Genomic DNA, 20,113 nt, shown 5'->3' with positions numbered 1-20,113 from the left:
GCTCACCCCCGCTCGCCGCCGCGGCCATGTCCTCTCGCGAGCTCTGCGGCCGAGACCGCCCTCGGGCACGCGCCTCGGCCGTTGGCCCGCGGGCGGGGAGGGCGGCGGGCGCGCGCGCGTCGGGGTTGCGCGGCCGCCTCACGCGTGGGGAGGGAGGGGGCGGCGAGTGCCCGGATGGTGCAACTCAGCCCCTCCCCCACCCGCGCGCGGGGCTGCCCCGGCGCTGAGGTGAGAGGGGGGTGGAGGCGCGGAGGGGACGGCGCTTGGGCATTTAAAGAGTTGTTTGGGTTGTTTAGCGGGCTGTGAAGTGGTATTACTTCTATTCCTTTTGAAATAGGATACGTATCTTTTACCTTCCTCTACATTACACTTAGCTAATCAGATTTTAACCAGTTTCAGAAACAACCTAAGAAGACCAATGACCCAGATACTGAGCAGTGAGCTGTGTGCAGATCTCGTTAAAACCTGTGATTTACTCCAGATTTATTTGTGCCACACTTTGAGTAAAATAGTTCAGATGTGTGGCCGCTGTTAGAAGCAGCGCTGCAAACAACTTCAGCTAAGTACTCAATGTGTCGCATTTAATAAATTAAGGTTCCAAAGCAATTACGGTGAAATTCAACAAAATCAATTTGTATCTCAAATTGCATATTTCTAAGAAAATGGGGAAAAGGCTGTATAATGGCATGGAGGTTAAGATCTTACTTCTGCTTTGCCATTATGCTATTTGGAGATGATCCTAAAACTTCTAAAACAGAGAAAATGATAAAAGGCATTATTTCAGTGAGTGTCCATTGTGCCCAAATGTTACCATCGCACACTGAGAGAAATGACAGGCTGAACTCGGGGCTGGTTATAACATCCAACCAAACAGCTAAGCTATCGTTGTTAACAGAAACAGCACAAAGAGTAGCAGAGGTGGTGTGCCTAACAGAGAAGTAGGAAGACTTGCAGTTAAAAAAACTCCAGTTCCTTTAGTTCAAGGCCTTTTTCCATGAAATGATGCTTTTAATTTGGTCAGAAATTTGTAATGATAAGGGAAAGACATTTACGAACTGACATTTATTCAACAATATTTGCATTTTAACACAAACCAGGGATTCAGCTGAACATGGCTACATCTCTATCTCTAACATTTAGTTTCTATGGACAAATCAAGGAGGCTTCGTCAAGTCATCCCAACGACCATGCCTAGAACATGTACATCATCCTTCAAAATGACTAAATATTCAAATCTATTTTTTTTCACAGTTTTGGAGTAAAAACTTGCTCTAGGGAGTTCTAGGAAAACTTATAATTAAACAACAATTAAAAAATCCCCACCTACATATTCAACAGTGCACACAAAACCTACAGCAATAGAGGAAACTGATGTATTTATGTTATAGTAAAGAAGTTTGGCTGGAACTGGTACTGAAGATGAGTTTAATGCACAAAGGTATCTCCTGAGGGTATTTGGACTTTTTTTAAAAAACCGAGTTGCACTAGACAGTGCATGAAAAGGAAAATGCATTTAAACAAGCAAATAAGTACTTGAAAACAATTTCTGACTTATAATTGCTCCCTGGAAATGTCCAACACAACACAATAGCTCTGCTCTTTGAGCACCACCTTTCCTGTCTTAGGCATGAACTTTTACAAAACTTCCTTCTGTCTGCAGAAAAGTTCAACCACAGAACTCAGCACTTGCCTCCAAGAATAACAGTGAGCCCCTTATGCCCTTACTTGCAATACTTGTAAATAGAGGTGGAACAATTTGAACAGGTAGAGTAATGATGTTGAAAGGAAAGGTGGGCCTACTTTCTCACTGCTGCTGGTTTTGAGTTCTCCTGGTATAAACTGCTAAACACAAAAAGCAGACAAATTATACAATGTCAGTATTTCAAAATCCAAAATATTGCATAAATTCAATATTTGTTATGATTTATAACAAGTATTTATTTCAACGTGAGATTGTAAGCTGTATATTTTAGAGGATAGCATTTAAAGAAAAAATGCAAAAAAAATTCAGAAACTATATATGCTTTTTAGTTCTAGTACAAGCATTATGTAAAGAATTTTTTCTAGAAATGTAGACACTGATCAGTTTTATTAATGAGAGAAAATTCATTAAAGCACACCATAAACATATTCTGTAATTAATGTTAAATTAGCACAAAATTACCAAATTCACTCCTACAGTTTTATATAATTTTACACATTTCAAAATCATATCAAACACAATCTGTGCTAGTACAATTATCAGCATATTTGTCTGAGGTGTGCCTGTAAAAACCTTACATGCAGTGTGGTGCTCAGAGTGATGTCTTTTCCAAAAGCTTCCCAGCAGTTCTTTTCTCAAGCATACCAGACAGGAGCGGTTTTATTATGGGTCTTTCAGGCAAGAAATCCATATATGAGTTGATACAGAGAAGAAGCATATTCAGTTGTCCAGAAATATTAAGGATGTCTTGTTGTCATTCCTCATCTAAATATGAACGTGGAATTCCACTGCTGCCAATACAATAACCAGTGCATCTGATTGACTAATTATAAATAATAACTTCCTACTGCTGTTTATTGAAACACATGGTCTTACATGTATCCAGCAGGTCTTCAATTATATTTTTCTGTATCTGACATATAAGTATTTTTTAAATATATAGAAGAATCACATCGGCTTTCTGGGAAGGAAATTCATGTGTACCACTCAATAAAACCACATTCTGAGTAATCTCTAGCAAGGAGTTTTTAAAAATATTAGTGTACATTTTCAAGTAATGTTTTTTTTTTTTCCTTCAGGCATTGTGATGTTCATTTGTAACATCCTTCTCAAGAAAGCACTTGAAGCCTGCATCTCCTAACACAAATAACTCAAGTACTTGGTTTAAAACATAGCCAAATTTATGCTGCTTTAGAGACAAGCTTTATTCGTGGGTTACCTTGCCAACCACAATTAGCACCCACTCAGATGAAGTGTATCATACAGCTACACCTCTTTACAAACAGAAATGCCATACAAATGAATTATGCTAACCATAAAAATAGTTTTCTTATTTTTTCTCATCATAAGAGTATCTTGAAGCTGTTAGGACTTCTTTAAATGCTGTTGCAGAATGTGTTGGAAATATACCTCCACTGAAGCACTGGAAACAATATATCCATATCCATAAAATCAATTTCTGCATGTACCATGAAAATCTATGCATTTCAGAGTATTTCTGTAAATCTGTCTTTACCCAGGAGCACCACTGAACCACAGCATTTTTATTTTTTTCTGCTCAGGTTTCAGTTAGTACATAGGGTTTGAGATCTTGAATGGTTATTGAATGATTAACTGTAAGGAGTTTAAATTATGTGTTATTAGAATCCATCAGATGAGAAAAACATTTTATAATACTTCTTCATTGCTGCAAGCATTTTTGTCAGAAAGTAAGTCCAGTTTCTCCAGCATGTCTACAGAGCATACTCAGTCCTCAAAGGAAGACCACTGAAGCCCAAGAGTAGTTCAAATACAAGGTATGTCTGCAGAAACTGCTTGGTAGGAAATTTTGATTGTGTCCAAGCTAGAAGGAAACTTTCTGGTCACATTGCAGATGTAGTTACCTTATTTTCACTTTCCAGAGAAATAAATCCACATTTCTTTGGCTAGGTCTTTAAGGGGCAGATAATAACTCTGTCTTCTGTCACTCTCAAATGAATAGTAATTATTATATTCCAAAATATTCCTTAAAGGCCTGAGATCAAGATAAGAATGAAAAAAAATAGTGCATACATTAGTACAGGATATAGTTTAGAGGAGTTAGTGGAGCTCTTGTAAGAGGTCTAATGCTTTTATGAGTAATTTGAAATAATTGAGGGGAAGGTGGATAAGCTGACTTGTTGATACAGCGTGTTTGGATTTGAATAAGCTTTTAACACTTTTATTACAAAGGCTGTAACAAAAAGTAAGCATAGTTAAAAATGGATGGTTCTCACAGAAAGTCCAACAGCTCCTGAGTGCACCAGGACACAAAGGACAGGGGTGTTTCTGTGACGTGTCCTACCGTGGCTGCTCTCAGAGGGAGGACACTAGTCCAGGTGTACGTCTGGTCCAAGCTGCAGCAGTAGCGCTTATTTCTGTATGATAAGGAGACTGAAAGAGAAAAAGACAGTATTTGTCAGCAGAATAGTTAAGAGTGAAGCAAAGGAAACCCCCAGCAGATAACTGGTTAAATTAGTAAGCAGAAGTTGGCTGTTAATGCCTGAGGTTGTAGCATTAACACAGCAGTTACAGATATTAATTATGAATTTAAATTCTGTATTTTCATTTGTTTGAAGGTTGAATGTTAGTGATACTAAACATTAAAAGCTTCCGCATGTCTCTTTTCTCCAGATAACAGCAAGCAAAACAACCAGCACGAGAACCTTCACTAAATAGTTTTGTTTCTGGAAAAATGAAAATATTTATAACCTTTTGAAATTCAAAGTTAAAAGTAGAAATATATGCAACTACAAGACATATGATATGAATAGTCATCTTAAGCTTTTTCTTAACATATGAAAAATACTGAGGTCTGCGTGTTGCATGCCTTTAGCAGTAATAGTAATGCACAGGTTGTTGTGACAGTGTTTTCTTTAAGAAGCAGTTGTTGTCATTGATTATAAGCAAGTTGCCTAAACTTTTCCTGTAGCTAGCTTTTTCTGTAGGCGTGTGTTTATGGTTTGAATTAGTACCGTACACAGTTATATCTTCTTTTTTTTGAACTGAGTTTTTGATTTGCTATATAAATGGGATGTTATATGGTATCTCCTAAAAAGCAGAAACCAGGAATCAAGTATGGCTCAACAAAAATGGTTTGTTACAATGTGCCAGCTGTCCGTGTAGTCTGAATACAGTTTATCCAGATCTTCCCACTCTTTCCTTTCCTCTAATCCTATTCATAGCTTCCTTGTTTCATAATTTCTTCCTACGCAGTATATGAATCCCCTATATCATCCCATTGTGCCTGTGTTACGCTTTTCTACCTGTTTTTCCTCTTGTGTGGGTGCAGCCCCACCTCTGAACACATGCATATTCCATGTCTGCCACCTCATGCCTCTTCTCTCCTCCACTGCCTCTTCCTTTGAGCAACAGGAAGCATGCCAGAGCCCCCTGTTCTTTCATGTCCCAGCCCTAGTCCTGCAGATTCGTAGAAGTTTGAAGCGTGCAGGGATGAGACTGGAGTTGCCTACCCATAGGCTGCAGTTATTGTTGCCTGCTTCTTGTCCTTTTACTTACAGCTGCTGGGAAAGAATGGATAAATAAAACATTCTCTGCTTCTCTTTCCTCCAGGTGTACCAAAAAAGAGGGAGGCAGGCACTGCTGACTGTCACTGCTGTAAAAAATTTGGCGTGGGACATATCCTTGCTCTGTAGGTGTGAAGCATAGACCCACAGCTATTCCCAGGAAGCAGGTGACTATAAATGCCCAGGTTGTTAAAGTGATCTTGCACCTTATGAAATATCTGAAAGGTTATATGAAACCAAAAGCTTCTTCAGCAGGCAATACTCCGTACCCTAAATAGCAATGGCCTGGTCAGTGGCAGAACAATGCAGTTGCTCGGAATGTGGAGGGGTGGCTGCGCTCTGTCTGGGCACAACTGTTGCTTCTGTAAGTGCTGAAGCATCTGAAGGAGCACAAAAAGATGTAGACAGATGTGTGCGGTGTCAGGACAGCAGTGGTATGAGAAGTGGTTGTTAGCTGTGTGGCTCGAAAGGCTGCTGCAGTTAGCTGACGAGACTTAGGGAGCTTTCTGGGCATCCCTTGGGGAAATGATTTTCTATGGAGCTAAGGATGGATTCTGTGTTTCTGTGGTGGAATCTCCATTAAGTCTTCTTGCCAATGGGGAAAAAAAGAAGTTCTAATGAAATTACTTATTTATTGGTCTTCAGTAAAGGGTCTACCAAGAATTAGTATTATTGCATTTTGATTATTAGCATCTTGGTGCCAGTTTAGCTGACCTTGCAAGAGCCTCCTGCCCTTGAAAGATCCTGAACTCTTTGTCAATTGCTTCTCTTGGTCTTTGAGAATTAGGATTTCTGAAATGCTTGGTTGTGCACCAAAGCATTTGAGGAGAGCATATTTTAGGGGGGATGTTTGTTATTCAGTTTTGGAACACTGGCAGCCAGCTGTTTATGTCTAAATGAGAGAGAGAATTCCTCACACAAAGAGGTAGTTAATTTAATTTTCATTTTTGTCAGAATGCCCAGAGCATTGAATGGGGTCTGATCATTGGAACAACATCCTTAATACAGATTGGAAGAATTATTACAATTAGTTCACCACCACCACAAGAAAAAATCTGGGATCTTTTTAGTGCAAATTGAAACTGATGATGAAAATACAGAATCAACCATATGATCCTCTTGCCTTTTGTTTGATGTGAGTTCAGTTTCTCATGTAAAGCTCTGGTTTGAGATGCAAAAAGCACTTCCTATTGTCCTATTGTACACAGGATATGAAAGCTCTGCTCATTCCTCATTGGAGACTGGAGAGTTCATGGTCTACTTGTCCCAAGCAGTAATTAAGACCTTTTCCCAAGGGATGCAAATATCTCAGTGCCATCTTATTTCGTTATAGAGCATTTTGAAATAGAGTTATAATGAGAGCTTGGCAAAAGAACAGTTTAAAATGTAAAAATAGCAAAATGTGCGGAGGCTGCTGTTCATTTTGTAAGTCAGAGCTTGTGACTAAGGAATGCTGCTTAGCAACAAAGGGGGAAAATCTGAAGGTGATCACATCATCTTGCACTCCCTGAAAATTAATTATTCATGTTCATCCTACCTTTCCGGCACCATCCTTTGCATGTCCCTGTTCTGCTTGCTCCTTGTGATTAGAACGATGTGACAGGTGGAGTGGTGTAACCCAGCCTTATCGTCACCAATGCTCATGCTGAGGCAGCTGTGATACAGCCCGAGAGTGCTGGCTCAGGCTCCTCTTCTTCTCTGTCCCATGCTGCTGCATATGTGTCCTTATCCTCATGGACCAAGACATAAATAGGTCCTAAGGAGGATGGAGACCACAGACTGCAGCTTCTATAGATGGCTGTTCTATGAAGCACACACTTCGTCTCAACCAGGAGCACTCAGCACCCCTTGCTATAACTCCTCCTCTGCAGCTTCTCACACCTCCTTTTGGACACCAAAGTCCAAACACTTTGGCTTCATGTGTCTTTTTGTGGGACTTCAAAGAGCACAAGGTTGCTTTTGTTTCTGGGTTTGATTTTCTTTAGGAAATTATTTGGACCCCAGGTCAAAAAAAATATTTTAGAAACATTGCCAATTAATTACTCTCTGATTTGGGCATTTGGGAAGCTGTAAAGTTCCCCTTTGATTCACTTGCCACAGCCATCATTCAGCATGCACAGAGTGGAAGGCATAAATAGAGTGTTATAATTTGGCTAGTGTTTGATTTTTTAATCTGCAGATGCTTTCTGTGTGAATCAAGACTTACATTGCCCGTGCCATTAATCACTTTGCCAGGCTTAGAATGTAAGTACCTCATACCCGAGTGAAGAATTCATTCTTCATATTCGAATCATTCAATTCAAATACTTTAAAGGGATGCTTGTACTGGGGAATTAACAGAGATTTACTGGGGTGAACTTCAATTTTAAATTGTAGTTTTGACACAATGTAGCATAGGAGTTTTTTTTTTTTTTAATTTACATTTTTCTTAGTTTCTTTTTAGCCCTAAAACAAGGCTCAAGTGGACAAGTGGTATATGGTGTTGTCAGCTGTTCATGATCTACTATTGGTTCAGTAGAGGAAGGAACCCCACGCTCTTGTCTTGGAGATCATATAGGTCCATCTTAAGAGTTTTAGACCACCTTGACATATTGCTTACTGGGAACTAAGGTGGATTTATAACTGTAAAATCTGGGGTACTCTTGACAGGAAGGTAGTCTGATGTACCAGTGCATTTACAAAGTGATATAGTGGTACTATTTTTGGCTCCTAAAAAATTACAATACAATAACTGCTAAATAATGACTTTTTTTTTTGTGGTTACTTATATATTAATTCTCCAATGTCCTAATTAGTTAGTAAAAGTAAAGGTGGACTAGATCGCAAGTTACAATTTACGCTTTTGCAAATTTCAGGTTTCTGTCATTACCAGAAACTATTAGTTTAGGTGAAGAAATCTTATAAAAATACAAAAAAAATGCTGCCTGTAAAAACGTTCAAAAGGCTTTGCTACATAGTTCTTCTGGTGGTTGTATGTTTTTCACAACCATACTCAATCTAAAGTCAGCAGTTAGCTCACTGGTTCCATGTGAGCATTTTTATTATGAAATGAAAAACAATTTGTTAGGCTTTTAGGCTTCAGGTGTGCCCTACCAAAAGCACAAAGCCATTGCTCCTCCAGCTCTAATGACCCATAAGAGCTAATAGTAAGCACCTTCCTAGTGTAAAATGTGATTCAGAGAGATGTGATCACGAAATATTAGATCACGAGTGCAGGAAGCATAAGTTTTTCAAATACAGAGTGATAAAGCAAAAGTGGTAAAGTAAGAAGAGGGGATAGGACACATCTTCTCTGCTAAAAGAGAGAGGTAGACTCTCTCCTGTGTTGCATGACCATTTCTTCCCCATGTTTTCCCTTTTTCCTTTGCTAATGTTAAATAAAGAGTTCTCATTGCTATTTCAGTCTATTTTATGCAGTACTTATAAGATGCCTTGATCTTCTAGTTGGCATCTGCATATGTGAAGAAAAAAGCCATTATATACCTGACTGCTAATTTGAGTTTCCAAATTGAAGATTTGGATGTTTTGAAGACACAGTTGAAAATGAGGCATTATTTACTGAAATCCCAGTGTCAGCTTTGAAAATTAAGCTTATGATGAAATAAGATGTTTCAAAATTGAAGCACTGACTGCATTCTCCTTCTTCTCTAGGCCAAACATATGTTCGTAATCCTTTGTACTTATTATTTCTTAACACACAATAACAAATTGAGTCCACACAAGCTTTTTAGATAAATGAAAACATTTCATAACTGATTTGGCCTTGATCCTGTTTTGGAATCTGCTGGTTTAAGCAGAGGAACCCTAACAATAAGGGCCAAGTTAATTACAGTTGCTAAGAACTGTAGATTTTCTAGGTCTGAGCTGGATATCACCTGCCAGTCTGAATTTCTCTGTAGTGTTTGAAACTGATGCCTTGAACAAGGGCTGGAACTGCTGCTGTCATAGCTGAACAGTAACTTCTGGGCTCCTGACTCCGCACCACTACTTAATACCTGTTCGTCCTCTCTACGGGGTACGGTTAGAGACTACCCAGAAGGTAAGAAGAGGCTGACTGGAAAGGTTTTCCCATTGAGCTAGCAGTACCACAGCTAGCTGCCACACTGGAGGTGGCAGAATGTTTCTTTTGTGGCTGAGGCTCGCTCAAGGTGAATTGATGCAGAAGTGCTAGGAATCAAGAGAAATTCTTCAGTGTATGCTAGTCAAAGGAATATTAAGACTTTTACCTGAAAGTGGTAATAAATAACTGTATCTCAGAATTGAAGAAGCATAAAGAAGGATACAAAAATGAGACTAATAAGGTATGAACTGACCTACGAGTCAGTTTGTAATTTCAGTTTCATGCTTCATCATAGACTTGCTTTATCAACTTTGGCATATCCCTTTGCCTTTAGTTCTTCTGGCTCCCTGTTTGTCAGACAAAATAAATACATCACCAAGTGCACGACAGAATTAAGTTCTTTATTTTATTATCTATCAAACACGCACAATACTCTCCTCATGAGAGTCTGTTTGGTATTTGATTACAATTTCTGTTCTTTCAGCCCCAAAAGGGTCAGGTTACAGACCTTCACACAGTCATTAAAAAGACCATTACTGTATTCATATAAGAAATCACCAGCAAGCCTGTCCCATTACTGTGCCTGAATTACTGAACTTGATATGCTACTTTTTACCTTGTCTATGCATTATTGCACAGACCAAGACAGTGAGGACCCATGTATACTTCTGATACATTTGAAGAAACAAAGCAAAAGAGCAAAACCAGGATTTTCTTATCAAGCCTTTAACACCTATTACAGCTAGAGTTAAAAAAATAATATACCTGTTTAAATCTTTCTAAAATCTGTATTTTTTTCTGAGATAAAATTTGCAGTTAATTTATTAGTTTAAATCATTACTCAAGGTAAACAAGATCTGCACAATACCTTGGAAAAAAATGTGATGATAGTCTTCCCTGATTGACTGAGAATACTTGGAAGCCTCCCCTGCCCCATTAGAATCCTTAATTGTTTTTTGATTTAAGTGTTTAACAATTTTTACATTCAGTAAACACTCCAACCCCCACTTAAGAGCATGAATGCTTTGTTCTTGAAATATTGTGCTGTTCATAAGCTTGCATTTAGATAAGAGGCTGTTCATCTTCAGACAACAAAACCATTAAAACAGGATAGAAGATAGCTCTGATTTGCAGCAACTATCCTAGCTGACTGTTCTGGGAATGATCTTCAGAATTACCTCATTATTTATTCTTGGTGCAGTCCACCAATTAAACAAACAGTTTTATATATAGAAACAGGGATGGGCTTAGCTTACTTTTTCAGGGTCATTTTCAGAGACAGACACTGAAGATGTGCAGGCTCGTATTACCCAACATAGCAGACACTCTGTGTGTGTGTGTGCATGTGCAAATGCACATGTATGTAGTTACACGCTACTGGAAAAGTTGATAACGAAGGAAGGAAAGTCAGAGATTCCCAATGGATGTGAGTTGAAACTCCTCTGTCAGGGGTAGCACGTTATTCAAAGCACCAGAAATATGGCAGGGATACCTAAGAAGCTGCTGGAGGCAAGGAAGAAAAAATTAATCACATTTTAGTGGTAGTAAATCTTTGTGGAAGATTAAGATCACAATTTGATCATTCAAACCTTCCCATCAAGTAAATACAAGTCAAAAAAGAAAATAGTGATTTTGGACTTGTCAGGGGGTGATGCACAATATAACACCTTCTATTATTGAAAAATAAATAATAGTTTACTTTAATGGCTAAAGGAAATATAATACAGCAGATTTATTGCTGCAGTTCAGGGCATTGGTTGAAATATTTTCACTTTCTGAAAGACTCTTTATAGACAGCATCTCATGCATCAAGATTTGCAGTAGAACATGCCTCAAATGTTTCTAGGTGTTTTTTGTATTTGGCATGAGTTCCTTGAAGGATCTCTCAATTTTTGCTGTTTTGGTGTAGCTGAACATGATCTGAACGTTTACATGTCCATTAGGAGCATCTCTTGTCTCCAACTAGTAGTCATAGCACAATACTTTCAGACTGCAAGAATAATAAATGCAGTATAACATTCTGTAAGTTACAAAAAAAGTGGATCGACAGACTTCAGAATGCGTATGCTTTAGCAGTTAGACTCACATAACAGTTTAACAGAAACATACAGTGAATTTTGAAGTCTGTAGTTTTTTCCAACTCTGAACATCTGCAGATTTTAAAGATGAAGCAAGAACAAAGCGTACGTTGGCAATCAGAAGAGCCAGGTAGGGGGATTTGGTGGAAGAAAATTTAAATGGAAGTAGGAGACGTAGTCAGCGTTAATATTCTTAGCTGTTGCAGATCTCCAAAGTCCTGATACAAATGATTATGCATGGAATACAAGTTATTGCAGGCTCTGAATATTTGACAATTATATTACTGTAATTTGTTAAAAGGGTCATGTGATATAAATGCCACAAGAAAATTTGCAACTTCTTCTATTTACGCTTAAGATTCTAAGAATTTTGCTGCAGCTAAAGTTTCATTATTTCTAGGGTTAAGAATATTTTATACTATCAACTGATTATAATTTTATAATTGTATCTATATTTGGTCTGTTTTTAGTTCATTTCCAAAAAATTATATCCAAAACACAAAGATTACATCTTGCAAGAACTGCCAAGAGGTTGCTCTGTGTTTTCTCTACATGTCAGTTTTCCAAGCGTGACATGCCTCGAGTCTGAGACCAACATGGAAATGAAGCGCAATATATTTCTGATATAAGCCCTTTGATGTTCAGAACTGGACAAGGCTCCAGTGCAGCCAGTCTTAAAAAGAGCTCAGTGTTACTTCTGCTCAGTACACATCACAAACTGCAGCAGTACAGTAGCAGCATTGCTGAAAGGCAAACAAGTGGACAACAATACAGTTAGGGTAAAAGAACAACAACAACAAAAAAACATAGGAAAAGCCTATGAAAGGTAGAAGTTGAATGGAGAACCTGAGAATAATGCAAACACAGCAATCATAAGAAAAAAGTTTCAAAGAAGCCATAAAGCCAGTTTCTGTGTGTTTCTGTGGACAACGTGCAATTGTTGCTGAAGAGAGATTACAGACCTGTTTCACAGAATCTACTCTGGAAATTTCTGTTCTTGCTAATCCAATTATGTGTTATTCCAGCATATATGTGTGAGCTTTCTGAGTACAGGCTTATGGAATTTGAATTCAATTAACTAGTTATTGAAGGGAAGGTGGAGCAGTTGGGAACAGTGATTTTAAAATAAAACTTAGGAATTTATACTATATTTACAATATATATTTGTACTTATTCTGAAAAATTTACCATTAAAAAGTACACATTTTATTCTGGCATTCCAAAAAGTCCTCCTGTAAGGCTCCTATCTAAAAAACTTTGATTAGTATTCCCTGTTGGGGTTGCTAACTTAGTCATTTCTGAAATCTAGTTCAGAACCAAGTAATTTCTTTGAACCTAGTTCATGAAATGGAATCACCTTTTTATTTACAGAGGGAAGCTTTTGCAAACAGAACTGGTAAATGCCATCTAAAAACCAGTATCTATTTAACCGTAATTTAATATTCCAGGGAATACTGTTTTATAGCAGTTGTGGATTAAGATCATTTTGCCATGCTCTAAAAATCACACTAGGATTAGTACACGTGCAGGCCCATTTTGATGTATTGCAGCAACGTCTTCTGTTTAGACAACAAATCACCATAGCAGTGCAGTAGCCCTGGTTACACTCACTAAGTTCTGTAAAACTAAAGAACTCGTCCCTTAGGCAACCGTTGGCTAGCCAAGCTATTGAAAATTTCTTCCAGGTTTTCAAGACAGTGCTGCTGAGAACATCTCTTGCAGAGAAGATTGTAAAGAACAGATCAAAAAAGTAAAGTAAAAATGGCTATCCTACTTACATTGAAATATCTGGGAGATGAACTCTTAACATTTTGTACTCAAAATAAGAGGCACTGAAGCTTTAAAACATACTTGAGTATTTCCGTGTACAACCTTATCAAAACATTTAGTCACGTACATTCTCTCTCTCTCTGGCTTTTTTTACAAATGGAGTAACTTTTTTTCCCCTTCAGACTCTACTAGCTGATTTCAAGGATAAAAGGGAAGTTAATGGTTCTAGAGTTTGTTTTCTAGAGAATTCTCCTAGTCCCTTTTTATTTAGTGTCTGTTTTTCTGAGCTTTCCAATGTATACGTAAAATTAGCTGCATCATGTTAGTAGGGAAAAGAGCTAAGAGTTTGTTTATATTCAGTAATTAGGCTTCTGCTTCCCTTGAAGAGGCTGAAGAGAAGCTAAAGCTAAGGAACAAACTTCAAATCACAATGTTTCATCTATTGAAGCTAAAGAGAGAACTGTGGCTCTGAATTATCACTCCACTACATTCTGGGTCAAATTTCAACGTGACTGTGTCTGAACATGATTTTTAATGGCCAGTGGAGGGAGGCAGGAAGGTTTAATATTTGCTAATAGAGTATCTTTAAAAGTTTTTGCTATTTTTCTGTGCCACGTGTCTGGCAACCTTTCAAATTTATACTTTAGAACTTACATCTTGATTTAAAATAAACAGACCAAACCAACTACAGATTACAAGAGATTTACCTAACAATTACACACTACTAGTCTCACCAAACTTACTGTTAGCAGTTAAGTCATTTTTAACTGATAAACATTAAGAGAGATTCTTTATATTTAATTCTTCCCACATATCTTGTAGATGAGGGATATTATTTCTCATGCTAACTTTAGAACAAGCTAGAAAATAACAGAAAGGAGAAACATGACTGGCAAATGCATTCATCATTTATGGATTATTCTTGACTAGGTTGCTAGCCAACCATGGAACAGAATATTTAGAAATACTATTCAAGAATAGAAGTTTTGGAGAGGATGACTTAAAGAAAAAAAACTGTAAGGAAAAAGTGTATACAATCAAAGTTATGAACAATTACTGCATATATTGCCAGTGATTATATTTTCAAGTTAAGAAGGTAGATCAGTCAAGTAGATGTTAAGGACTTTATATCAAAACCAACAACAACAAACAATGGGTTTATGCTTGTGTTGATTCTGCAAACATCCAGGATTCTTGCTATTATATCCAGAAAGAGTAAATGTGATATAATTACAAAGTATTACGAAATCCTGTAGCAATAATTTGATTTTTTTCAGATTATAACCCTACTTGCATTTCTTAAAACCGCATACTGTAGAAAACAGATCAACTGAATATTAATTTAATTTAGACTGTCTTTGTGTAAGAGCTAAAGAGAACTTCTTCCTAAAATAGCACTTACAAAAGGATTGTAAACCTTGGTAGCACCCAGCTTATGGAGCCTGAAATAAAAGCTGTCAATTGGTTAAGCAATGCACGACAAGTTTCTTTAACAATCCTCTGTTATGTTTCTTTATGCTGTTTGGCACAACAAAAATGTATTCATTCAGTAACTTTTATGGCAGCTTTTGGATTCTATTCTGCAGTCACAGAAGTGGAATTCTGGATGACTGAGGAAAGTTTCAGAGACAGATGTTTTCATTTTTACAAATTATTTGTGGTTTTGCTGTCACTCTGCAAATGAGAAAGCCTCACAATCATAAAAATACTTGCATTCAAGCTTTTGCACTTCTTTTAGGAGTCGCTGCTTTTCCACAGTATGGCTGTATGTTTTATAAGCAGTGTGGATTTCTCTGCAGCTGGCTTATATTTAACTTTTGCAAACATAAATTTGAAAGCAATTAATGTTCATGCAGAAAAAGTCATTTTGAAGATAAAGTTTGTTTTGGTTAGGGAACTGCTCAGACAACAGGGCAAGCAAAAGGCCTTCTTGGCAGTTGTAGCTAGAAACTGCAAGTGTCACCACTACTGGAAATAGTATCCAGATAACCAGATAACTTAAACATATGAACTACAACACAACCTATCCTGTGCAAAACAATGTTTGCCAATATAAGCTGCATTTGTTCCAAAAAGAGATTTTGTTTTTATTGTTACTCTACAAGAAACATTAAGCAAGCAAAGCCTAGGAGAAAGCTCAGAAACAAGCAGCTTGCTAACTTACTTCCAAATGGTGCATAAAACACCCCAGTTTCATGTATTAAGTGTCTATTTGTTTTTAGATAGCACAAACTTCGAGTCAAGCAATGACAACATATGCGCAATTTCTTTACTTTTGATGAAAGCAAGCTAAAGAACACTGTAAGGCCAGGGAAGACATCATATGGATTTTCATCATTTACCCAAAATACTTCGTTGTGTCTGCATACAGGTGAAGTGTGACTCGGTGGTTTGGTTATTTCAGCATTAAGGGGTTTCACAACACAACGTATCTCCCCCATCTGTTCACAGTTAGTACCTACTGTTCCAGAAGTTCAAACCACTGACTTGCATTTACATATTACTATAACCTAAACAGTAATCTAACCTCATAACATAAGATACCCACTCACAAGTAATAAAGCCATGCAATAATTGCAATATATTTTAAAGAAAAAAATCATGCAACAGAAAAAAAAGTCACAGTAATTCTACACAAACAAAATTTAATCTGATTATTTCTTGATTGCCTTATATGACTTTGATCTAGCATACAAAACAAAGCTACAACTTTTTTAACCTGTTCACATACCCACACAAACAACCAAACCAAAACAAATAAACAGTTAATACCTTAATGTACAATACACGTTTGGAAAGGTTGTTCAGCTCCTTTTTTTTGTACCAAGCTCTATAGGACATGCATTCAAGATAGTTATGCTTTTAGTACCATTTTCTGTTTTCTTAGCACCACTTTAATGGCATTCTCAACACCGAACATTTCTGACCTTACTGCTTTGAATAAGAAAATCTCATGGAAAGACTTCCTTCTATATTAAATGAAATAAATTAGAATATAGGGCAACAGAAACCCTCATCTTAGCTACACATTAAACATAAAAAACGTTCAAATCTCAATACAAACAAATCAGAAAGAAGACGTATGTACAATTACCATAATTTTAAATTAAATTTGTTTAAATTAATCAATTTAAATTTTGTTATTGATCTATTTAATACTGAAATTTGCACCTGCAGAATAATGTTCACTTTGGAAATCTGTCACAGTTCAAGACTATAAATTAACAAATTCATAATTCACCCTTAAAATGCACAGCATACTTTAAATCTTAAAGTGCACAATACAGTTTTTTCTGAGCTTGAATACAAAAAAATTAATACTTTCTCCTTTAATTATAGAAATCGTGTCATTAGAATTAGAATCTTACAAATATATATATATGCAAGTCGTGACAAAGATTTTGTAAACAGCCAATGTGAATATGTTAGAGAAATTGGTAATGACCCATCTTTTAGCAATCACAGTTTGTTATATAGCTGTCATATCAAAGCTCAGTGCATAACACATGTTTTTAACAACGTACATATTCACAAACTATTAAAAAAATCATGTTTTCTCCCTGCTTTATGCTACATAGAATGCTAAAAGACACCTTCCAAGTGACAATAGCTTTACTGAATTTATTGACAGATGGTCTATTTAAGATATTAAAATGCAAGTGCAATAGGACATAGGAATAAGACAATATTCGAAGAACTGTTAATACTTTCAGAAAACTACTGCATTATATGAGAGGAAATATTCTCTGGTATAAAAGAATTGTCCCAATTGTATACCTGTATTTCTACTTTCAAGTGAATGAGGTGAAAGAGCTATCAAAACTGACTGAAAAGTAAAGTATCTTATAAGTATAAATAAGGCACATTGAGAATAATATTGTATTGTGCCATCATGGACATGTCACAGTGTCCAATCAAGACCAAAGGAATGCACTTTACAAGATGTAGTAAGACAGAGCTGTATCAATTTTGGAATGTCAAAAATGACTATAACTTCTAGTAAAGTAGGCAAATATAATGGACAACATACCATTCAATTACAGTTTACTGTGGCGAATGTTTATGATGAAGTTCTAAAATTCATGACTAATTCCAAGTATGTTCTTATAAAGTAGTTAAACTCCTGGCAAGTGATCATGATGTGTTTCAAACAGCTCCACCACTATCAGTGGAAAACTGGCAGTTTCAAAAAAGCAAGACGTTAATAACAAAAATGGCAAAAGCAAAGTGATATATGATGCATCAGGTGACACAATTAATCAAAATGTACATTTTTTGCTTTAACAAGACATAGCTTTCAAAAGAAAACACCTCTATCTATTAGTCTTAGCACTTAATTTTAATGAGCTTGATGAAGAATTTTATTTCATTCAGTGCTAATATAGAATTTATTATGTACTATAGAAAGAATAAAAAGTATTTGTGTTCCTCTATTAAAACTTTCTTTTCCTCATAAAGCTTGCCTACAGTAATAATTAACTTAAATGTTAAAACTGATGGAACAGCATTAGCAGGAAACAGCTGGTTAACTCAGAGGGCATTTGTTAAAATATTTCATGTACCTTGCCAAAGTCCTGTGTGAGAAAAGCTCATCTATAACTTATGTTGTTCAGTTCCATTAGTCATCTTTTGTTTTTTTCTTTAGATATTGCCTCTTTGTAGGTCACGTGAATAAAGTCATACAGTTGTGTGGCATTGATGGTATTACCCAAAATTTCAGAGAGTTTATCCTTTGACAGAGTCACTAGCTCTGCAATGCTTTTTACGTGGTTCATTAAGGCACAGCAGTTTTTTGCATTAATACCTGGCATTTTTAGTAGAAAGTCCTGAGGGCCAGGGTTATACTTGTCTGACTCAGAAAGAGTTTCAGAATCTGCTGTTATAGCCATTGCTGTTTCTGCATCAGGTTGTGGATGGTTTTGTTTTAACTCTTCAAACAGTTCGGCAGTAGCATGGGGAGAAGGACACCACAGGATACGTAACTTTGGGAAATGGAGTGTAAGAAGAGTTAGTTTAGAAGTAACGTCACTACTGGAAATCTCCTGACGTAGAGAACCTTGCGGAATCAAGGAAAAAGGTTTGTTAGGATCAAATTCAATCAGAAGAATTGGTCGCTTATAGTAACGGGACATCGAAATGCATTGTGTATACAGTCTTCCATTGTTTAAGGAACCAATAAGATCACTGATACTTTTCCGCTCTACACAAACATCAGGAGTTAAGATATAATCTCCAACTTCCAAAGTAACAGGCTCAATGTCAATACCACGACGATGAATCAGTGATGGAAGCTCACTACGAAATTCCCGCATGTCCACTATTATAGTTTGTTGAGTACTCTTCTGTTCCTGTCCACCTGAAGAGCAAAATAAAGAGTTAACCAAACTAACACATGACCTCCAACTCTAGCTATCCCATGTGATGCCAACACTTCCATAATGGATGAACTTCACCTTTCACATTATACCTCAAACTCAGCAGTATAATAAATCTAGACTTTATTTAATTTTAAACTTTAAAGACAAATGAGTTGCCACATTATATACTATAGTTTATGGAGTATACTCTGCAGTTTAATAGAACTATCATGTTACCTTCTATACACCGTGTAGTGACAACGAGATATATTAAACTGTAGAGGAAAATTACTTAAACGTGTGAAGAAAATGTCTAAAATGTTTCCTGCAAAATCAGATAATGAAGCTGCTGCTTTTTATTTCCAGCTGTTTCCCACAAAAATATGGCATTTCATTGTAGAAGATATATTTTAACTTCTATAGATCTATCTGTAAAAGGACACATGAAAAGATCGCAGCATTGAGGTGACTAAAGACATCACAGCAAAGATTAGAGAGCATATGGTAAAGAAGAGCAAGATTTCAAAAAATGACAGCTAAGAAAAATAGAGGCAGAGCTGTAAAGATGAAGACACAGTACACATCAGAGGAAGGGAACAAAAATACAGTTAGAAATGCAGCAAAGGAAAAAAAAGATGCTTTATTGGAAAGAAAGACAAATACATGATCTGCAGTTGTTCATTCAAGCAATCTGTTTCGCCAAGATCAGAAGTCCCAAACATTGACTAGTTCAAGAACAAAACACATCACTTGACTATCTGTAGACTTCAGTTTTAATGTTTTAGTTTCTTTCCACCTCACTGAAGGCAACAGGCTGCCCAGAAACAATCCAAATGGTAACTGTCTTAATGGTAAAATACTTCCTTAACCTATAATTTCTTTTCAAAGAAAAACATACTTCACTGCTATTTCAGAATGACAGCAAGAGATGCACTAAGGTAGATAATGCTTCTTTTCCATCAGGACTGCAGAATCCATGTGCCTCTACCACACAGATGCTTTGGACAAGATTTAAACAAAATAGGTTACAAGCCTCAGCTCAGAGCTGCGAGCCCAGCTTCAGAAACCACTCACCTGCTCTGCGTGTGTCAGTGGAAACAGAGGCAGGTTTAGCATCCCTCAGAAGGTCTAAGTTTGTTTCATCTCTTCCTTCTCTTTCTTCAGGAACAACCATAGTGGCCCTTTCTCTAAGGAACCACAAACAAAGAATCACTGAAAAATTGCAATTATATATGACGAATACTTCATAACATTTACGTACTGTTCACTGAGATGTAAAATTACATGTAGTTGAATACTAATTGCAAACCCGACTAGAAACGCAATTCATTAGGATTTCCAGATTGTTTGGGCTAGATTCTGAACTTTTATTTTCAATTTGTAGTACTTCTGAACATCTCTCTATATTTTTTGAATTTCATAGAGCACATACAACAAAAGAACTAATGACTAGTACTAGGAGTATAACCCAGTGAGAAGACATTATCTCATGCAGTCTAAGAAAATAATTGGTTTGGTCCTGAAAACTACTTAAGTCATGAAAGCCTTCGAAATACCCTACAACATAGGTTACCTGCAGACAAAAACACATTTTCAGAAGT

General features: G+C 36.7%; 2 protein-coding genes across 3 annotated transcripts in view; both read right to left on the bottom strand.

Annotated features, from left to right (window-relative positions):
- The window catches only part of MRTFB (myocardin related transcription factor B), an 88,427-nt gene extending 88,327 nt beyond the window's left edge, over positions 1-100 (bottom strand). For both annotated transcript variants that reach the window (XM_080556929.1, XM_080556932.1), the window contains exon 1: positions 7-100. The gene's annotated coding sequence lies outside the window, so the exon portion shown is untranslated. The remainder of the gene's footprint in view (positions 1-6) is intronic.
- Positions 1-20,113, bottom strand: part of LOC308178385 (DNA repair endonuclease XPF-like) — a 52,807-nt gene that overhangs the window by 21,714 nt on the left and 10,980 nt on the right. Inside the window, exons 10-11 of the mRNA XM_080556943.1 lie at positions 19,587-19,699; positions 7-18,511 (exon numbers count right to left, since the gene is read on the bottom strand). Of these exons, the coding sequence (XP_080413069.1) occupies positions 17,778-18,511; positions 19,587-19,699 (847 nt within the window). The 3' untranslated portion in view covers positions 7-17,777. The remainder of the gene's footprint in view (positions 1-6; positions 18,512-19,586; positions 19,700-20,113) is intronic.

This window comes from Anser brachyrhynchus, assembly GCF_964034855.1.
Source record: "Anser brachyrhynchus genome assembly, chromosome: 15".
Taxonomy (NCBI): Eukaryota; Metazoa; Chordata; class Aves; order Anseriformes; family Anatidae; genus Anser; species Anser brachyrhynchus.
The sequence above is the reverse complement of the archived record's forward strand: the minus strand, read 5'-3'. Positions and strand labels throughout refer to the sequence as shown.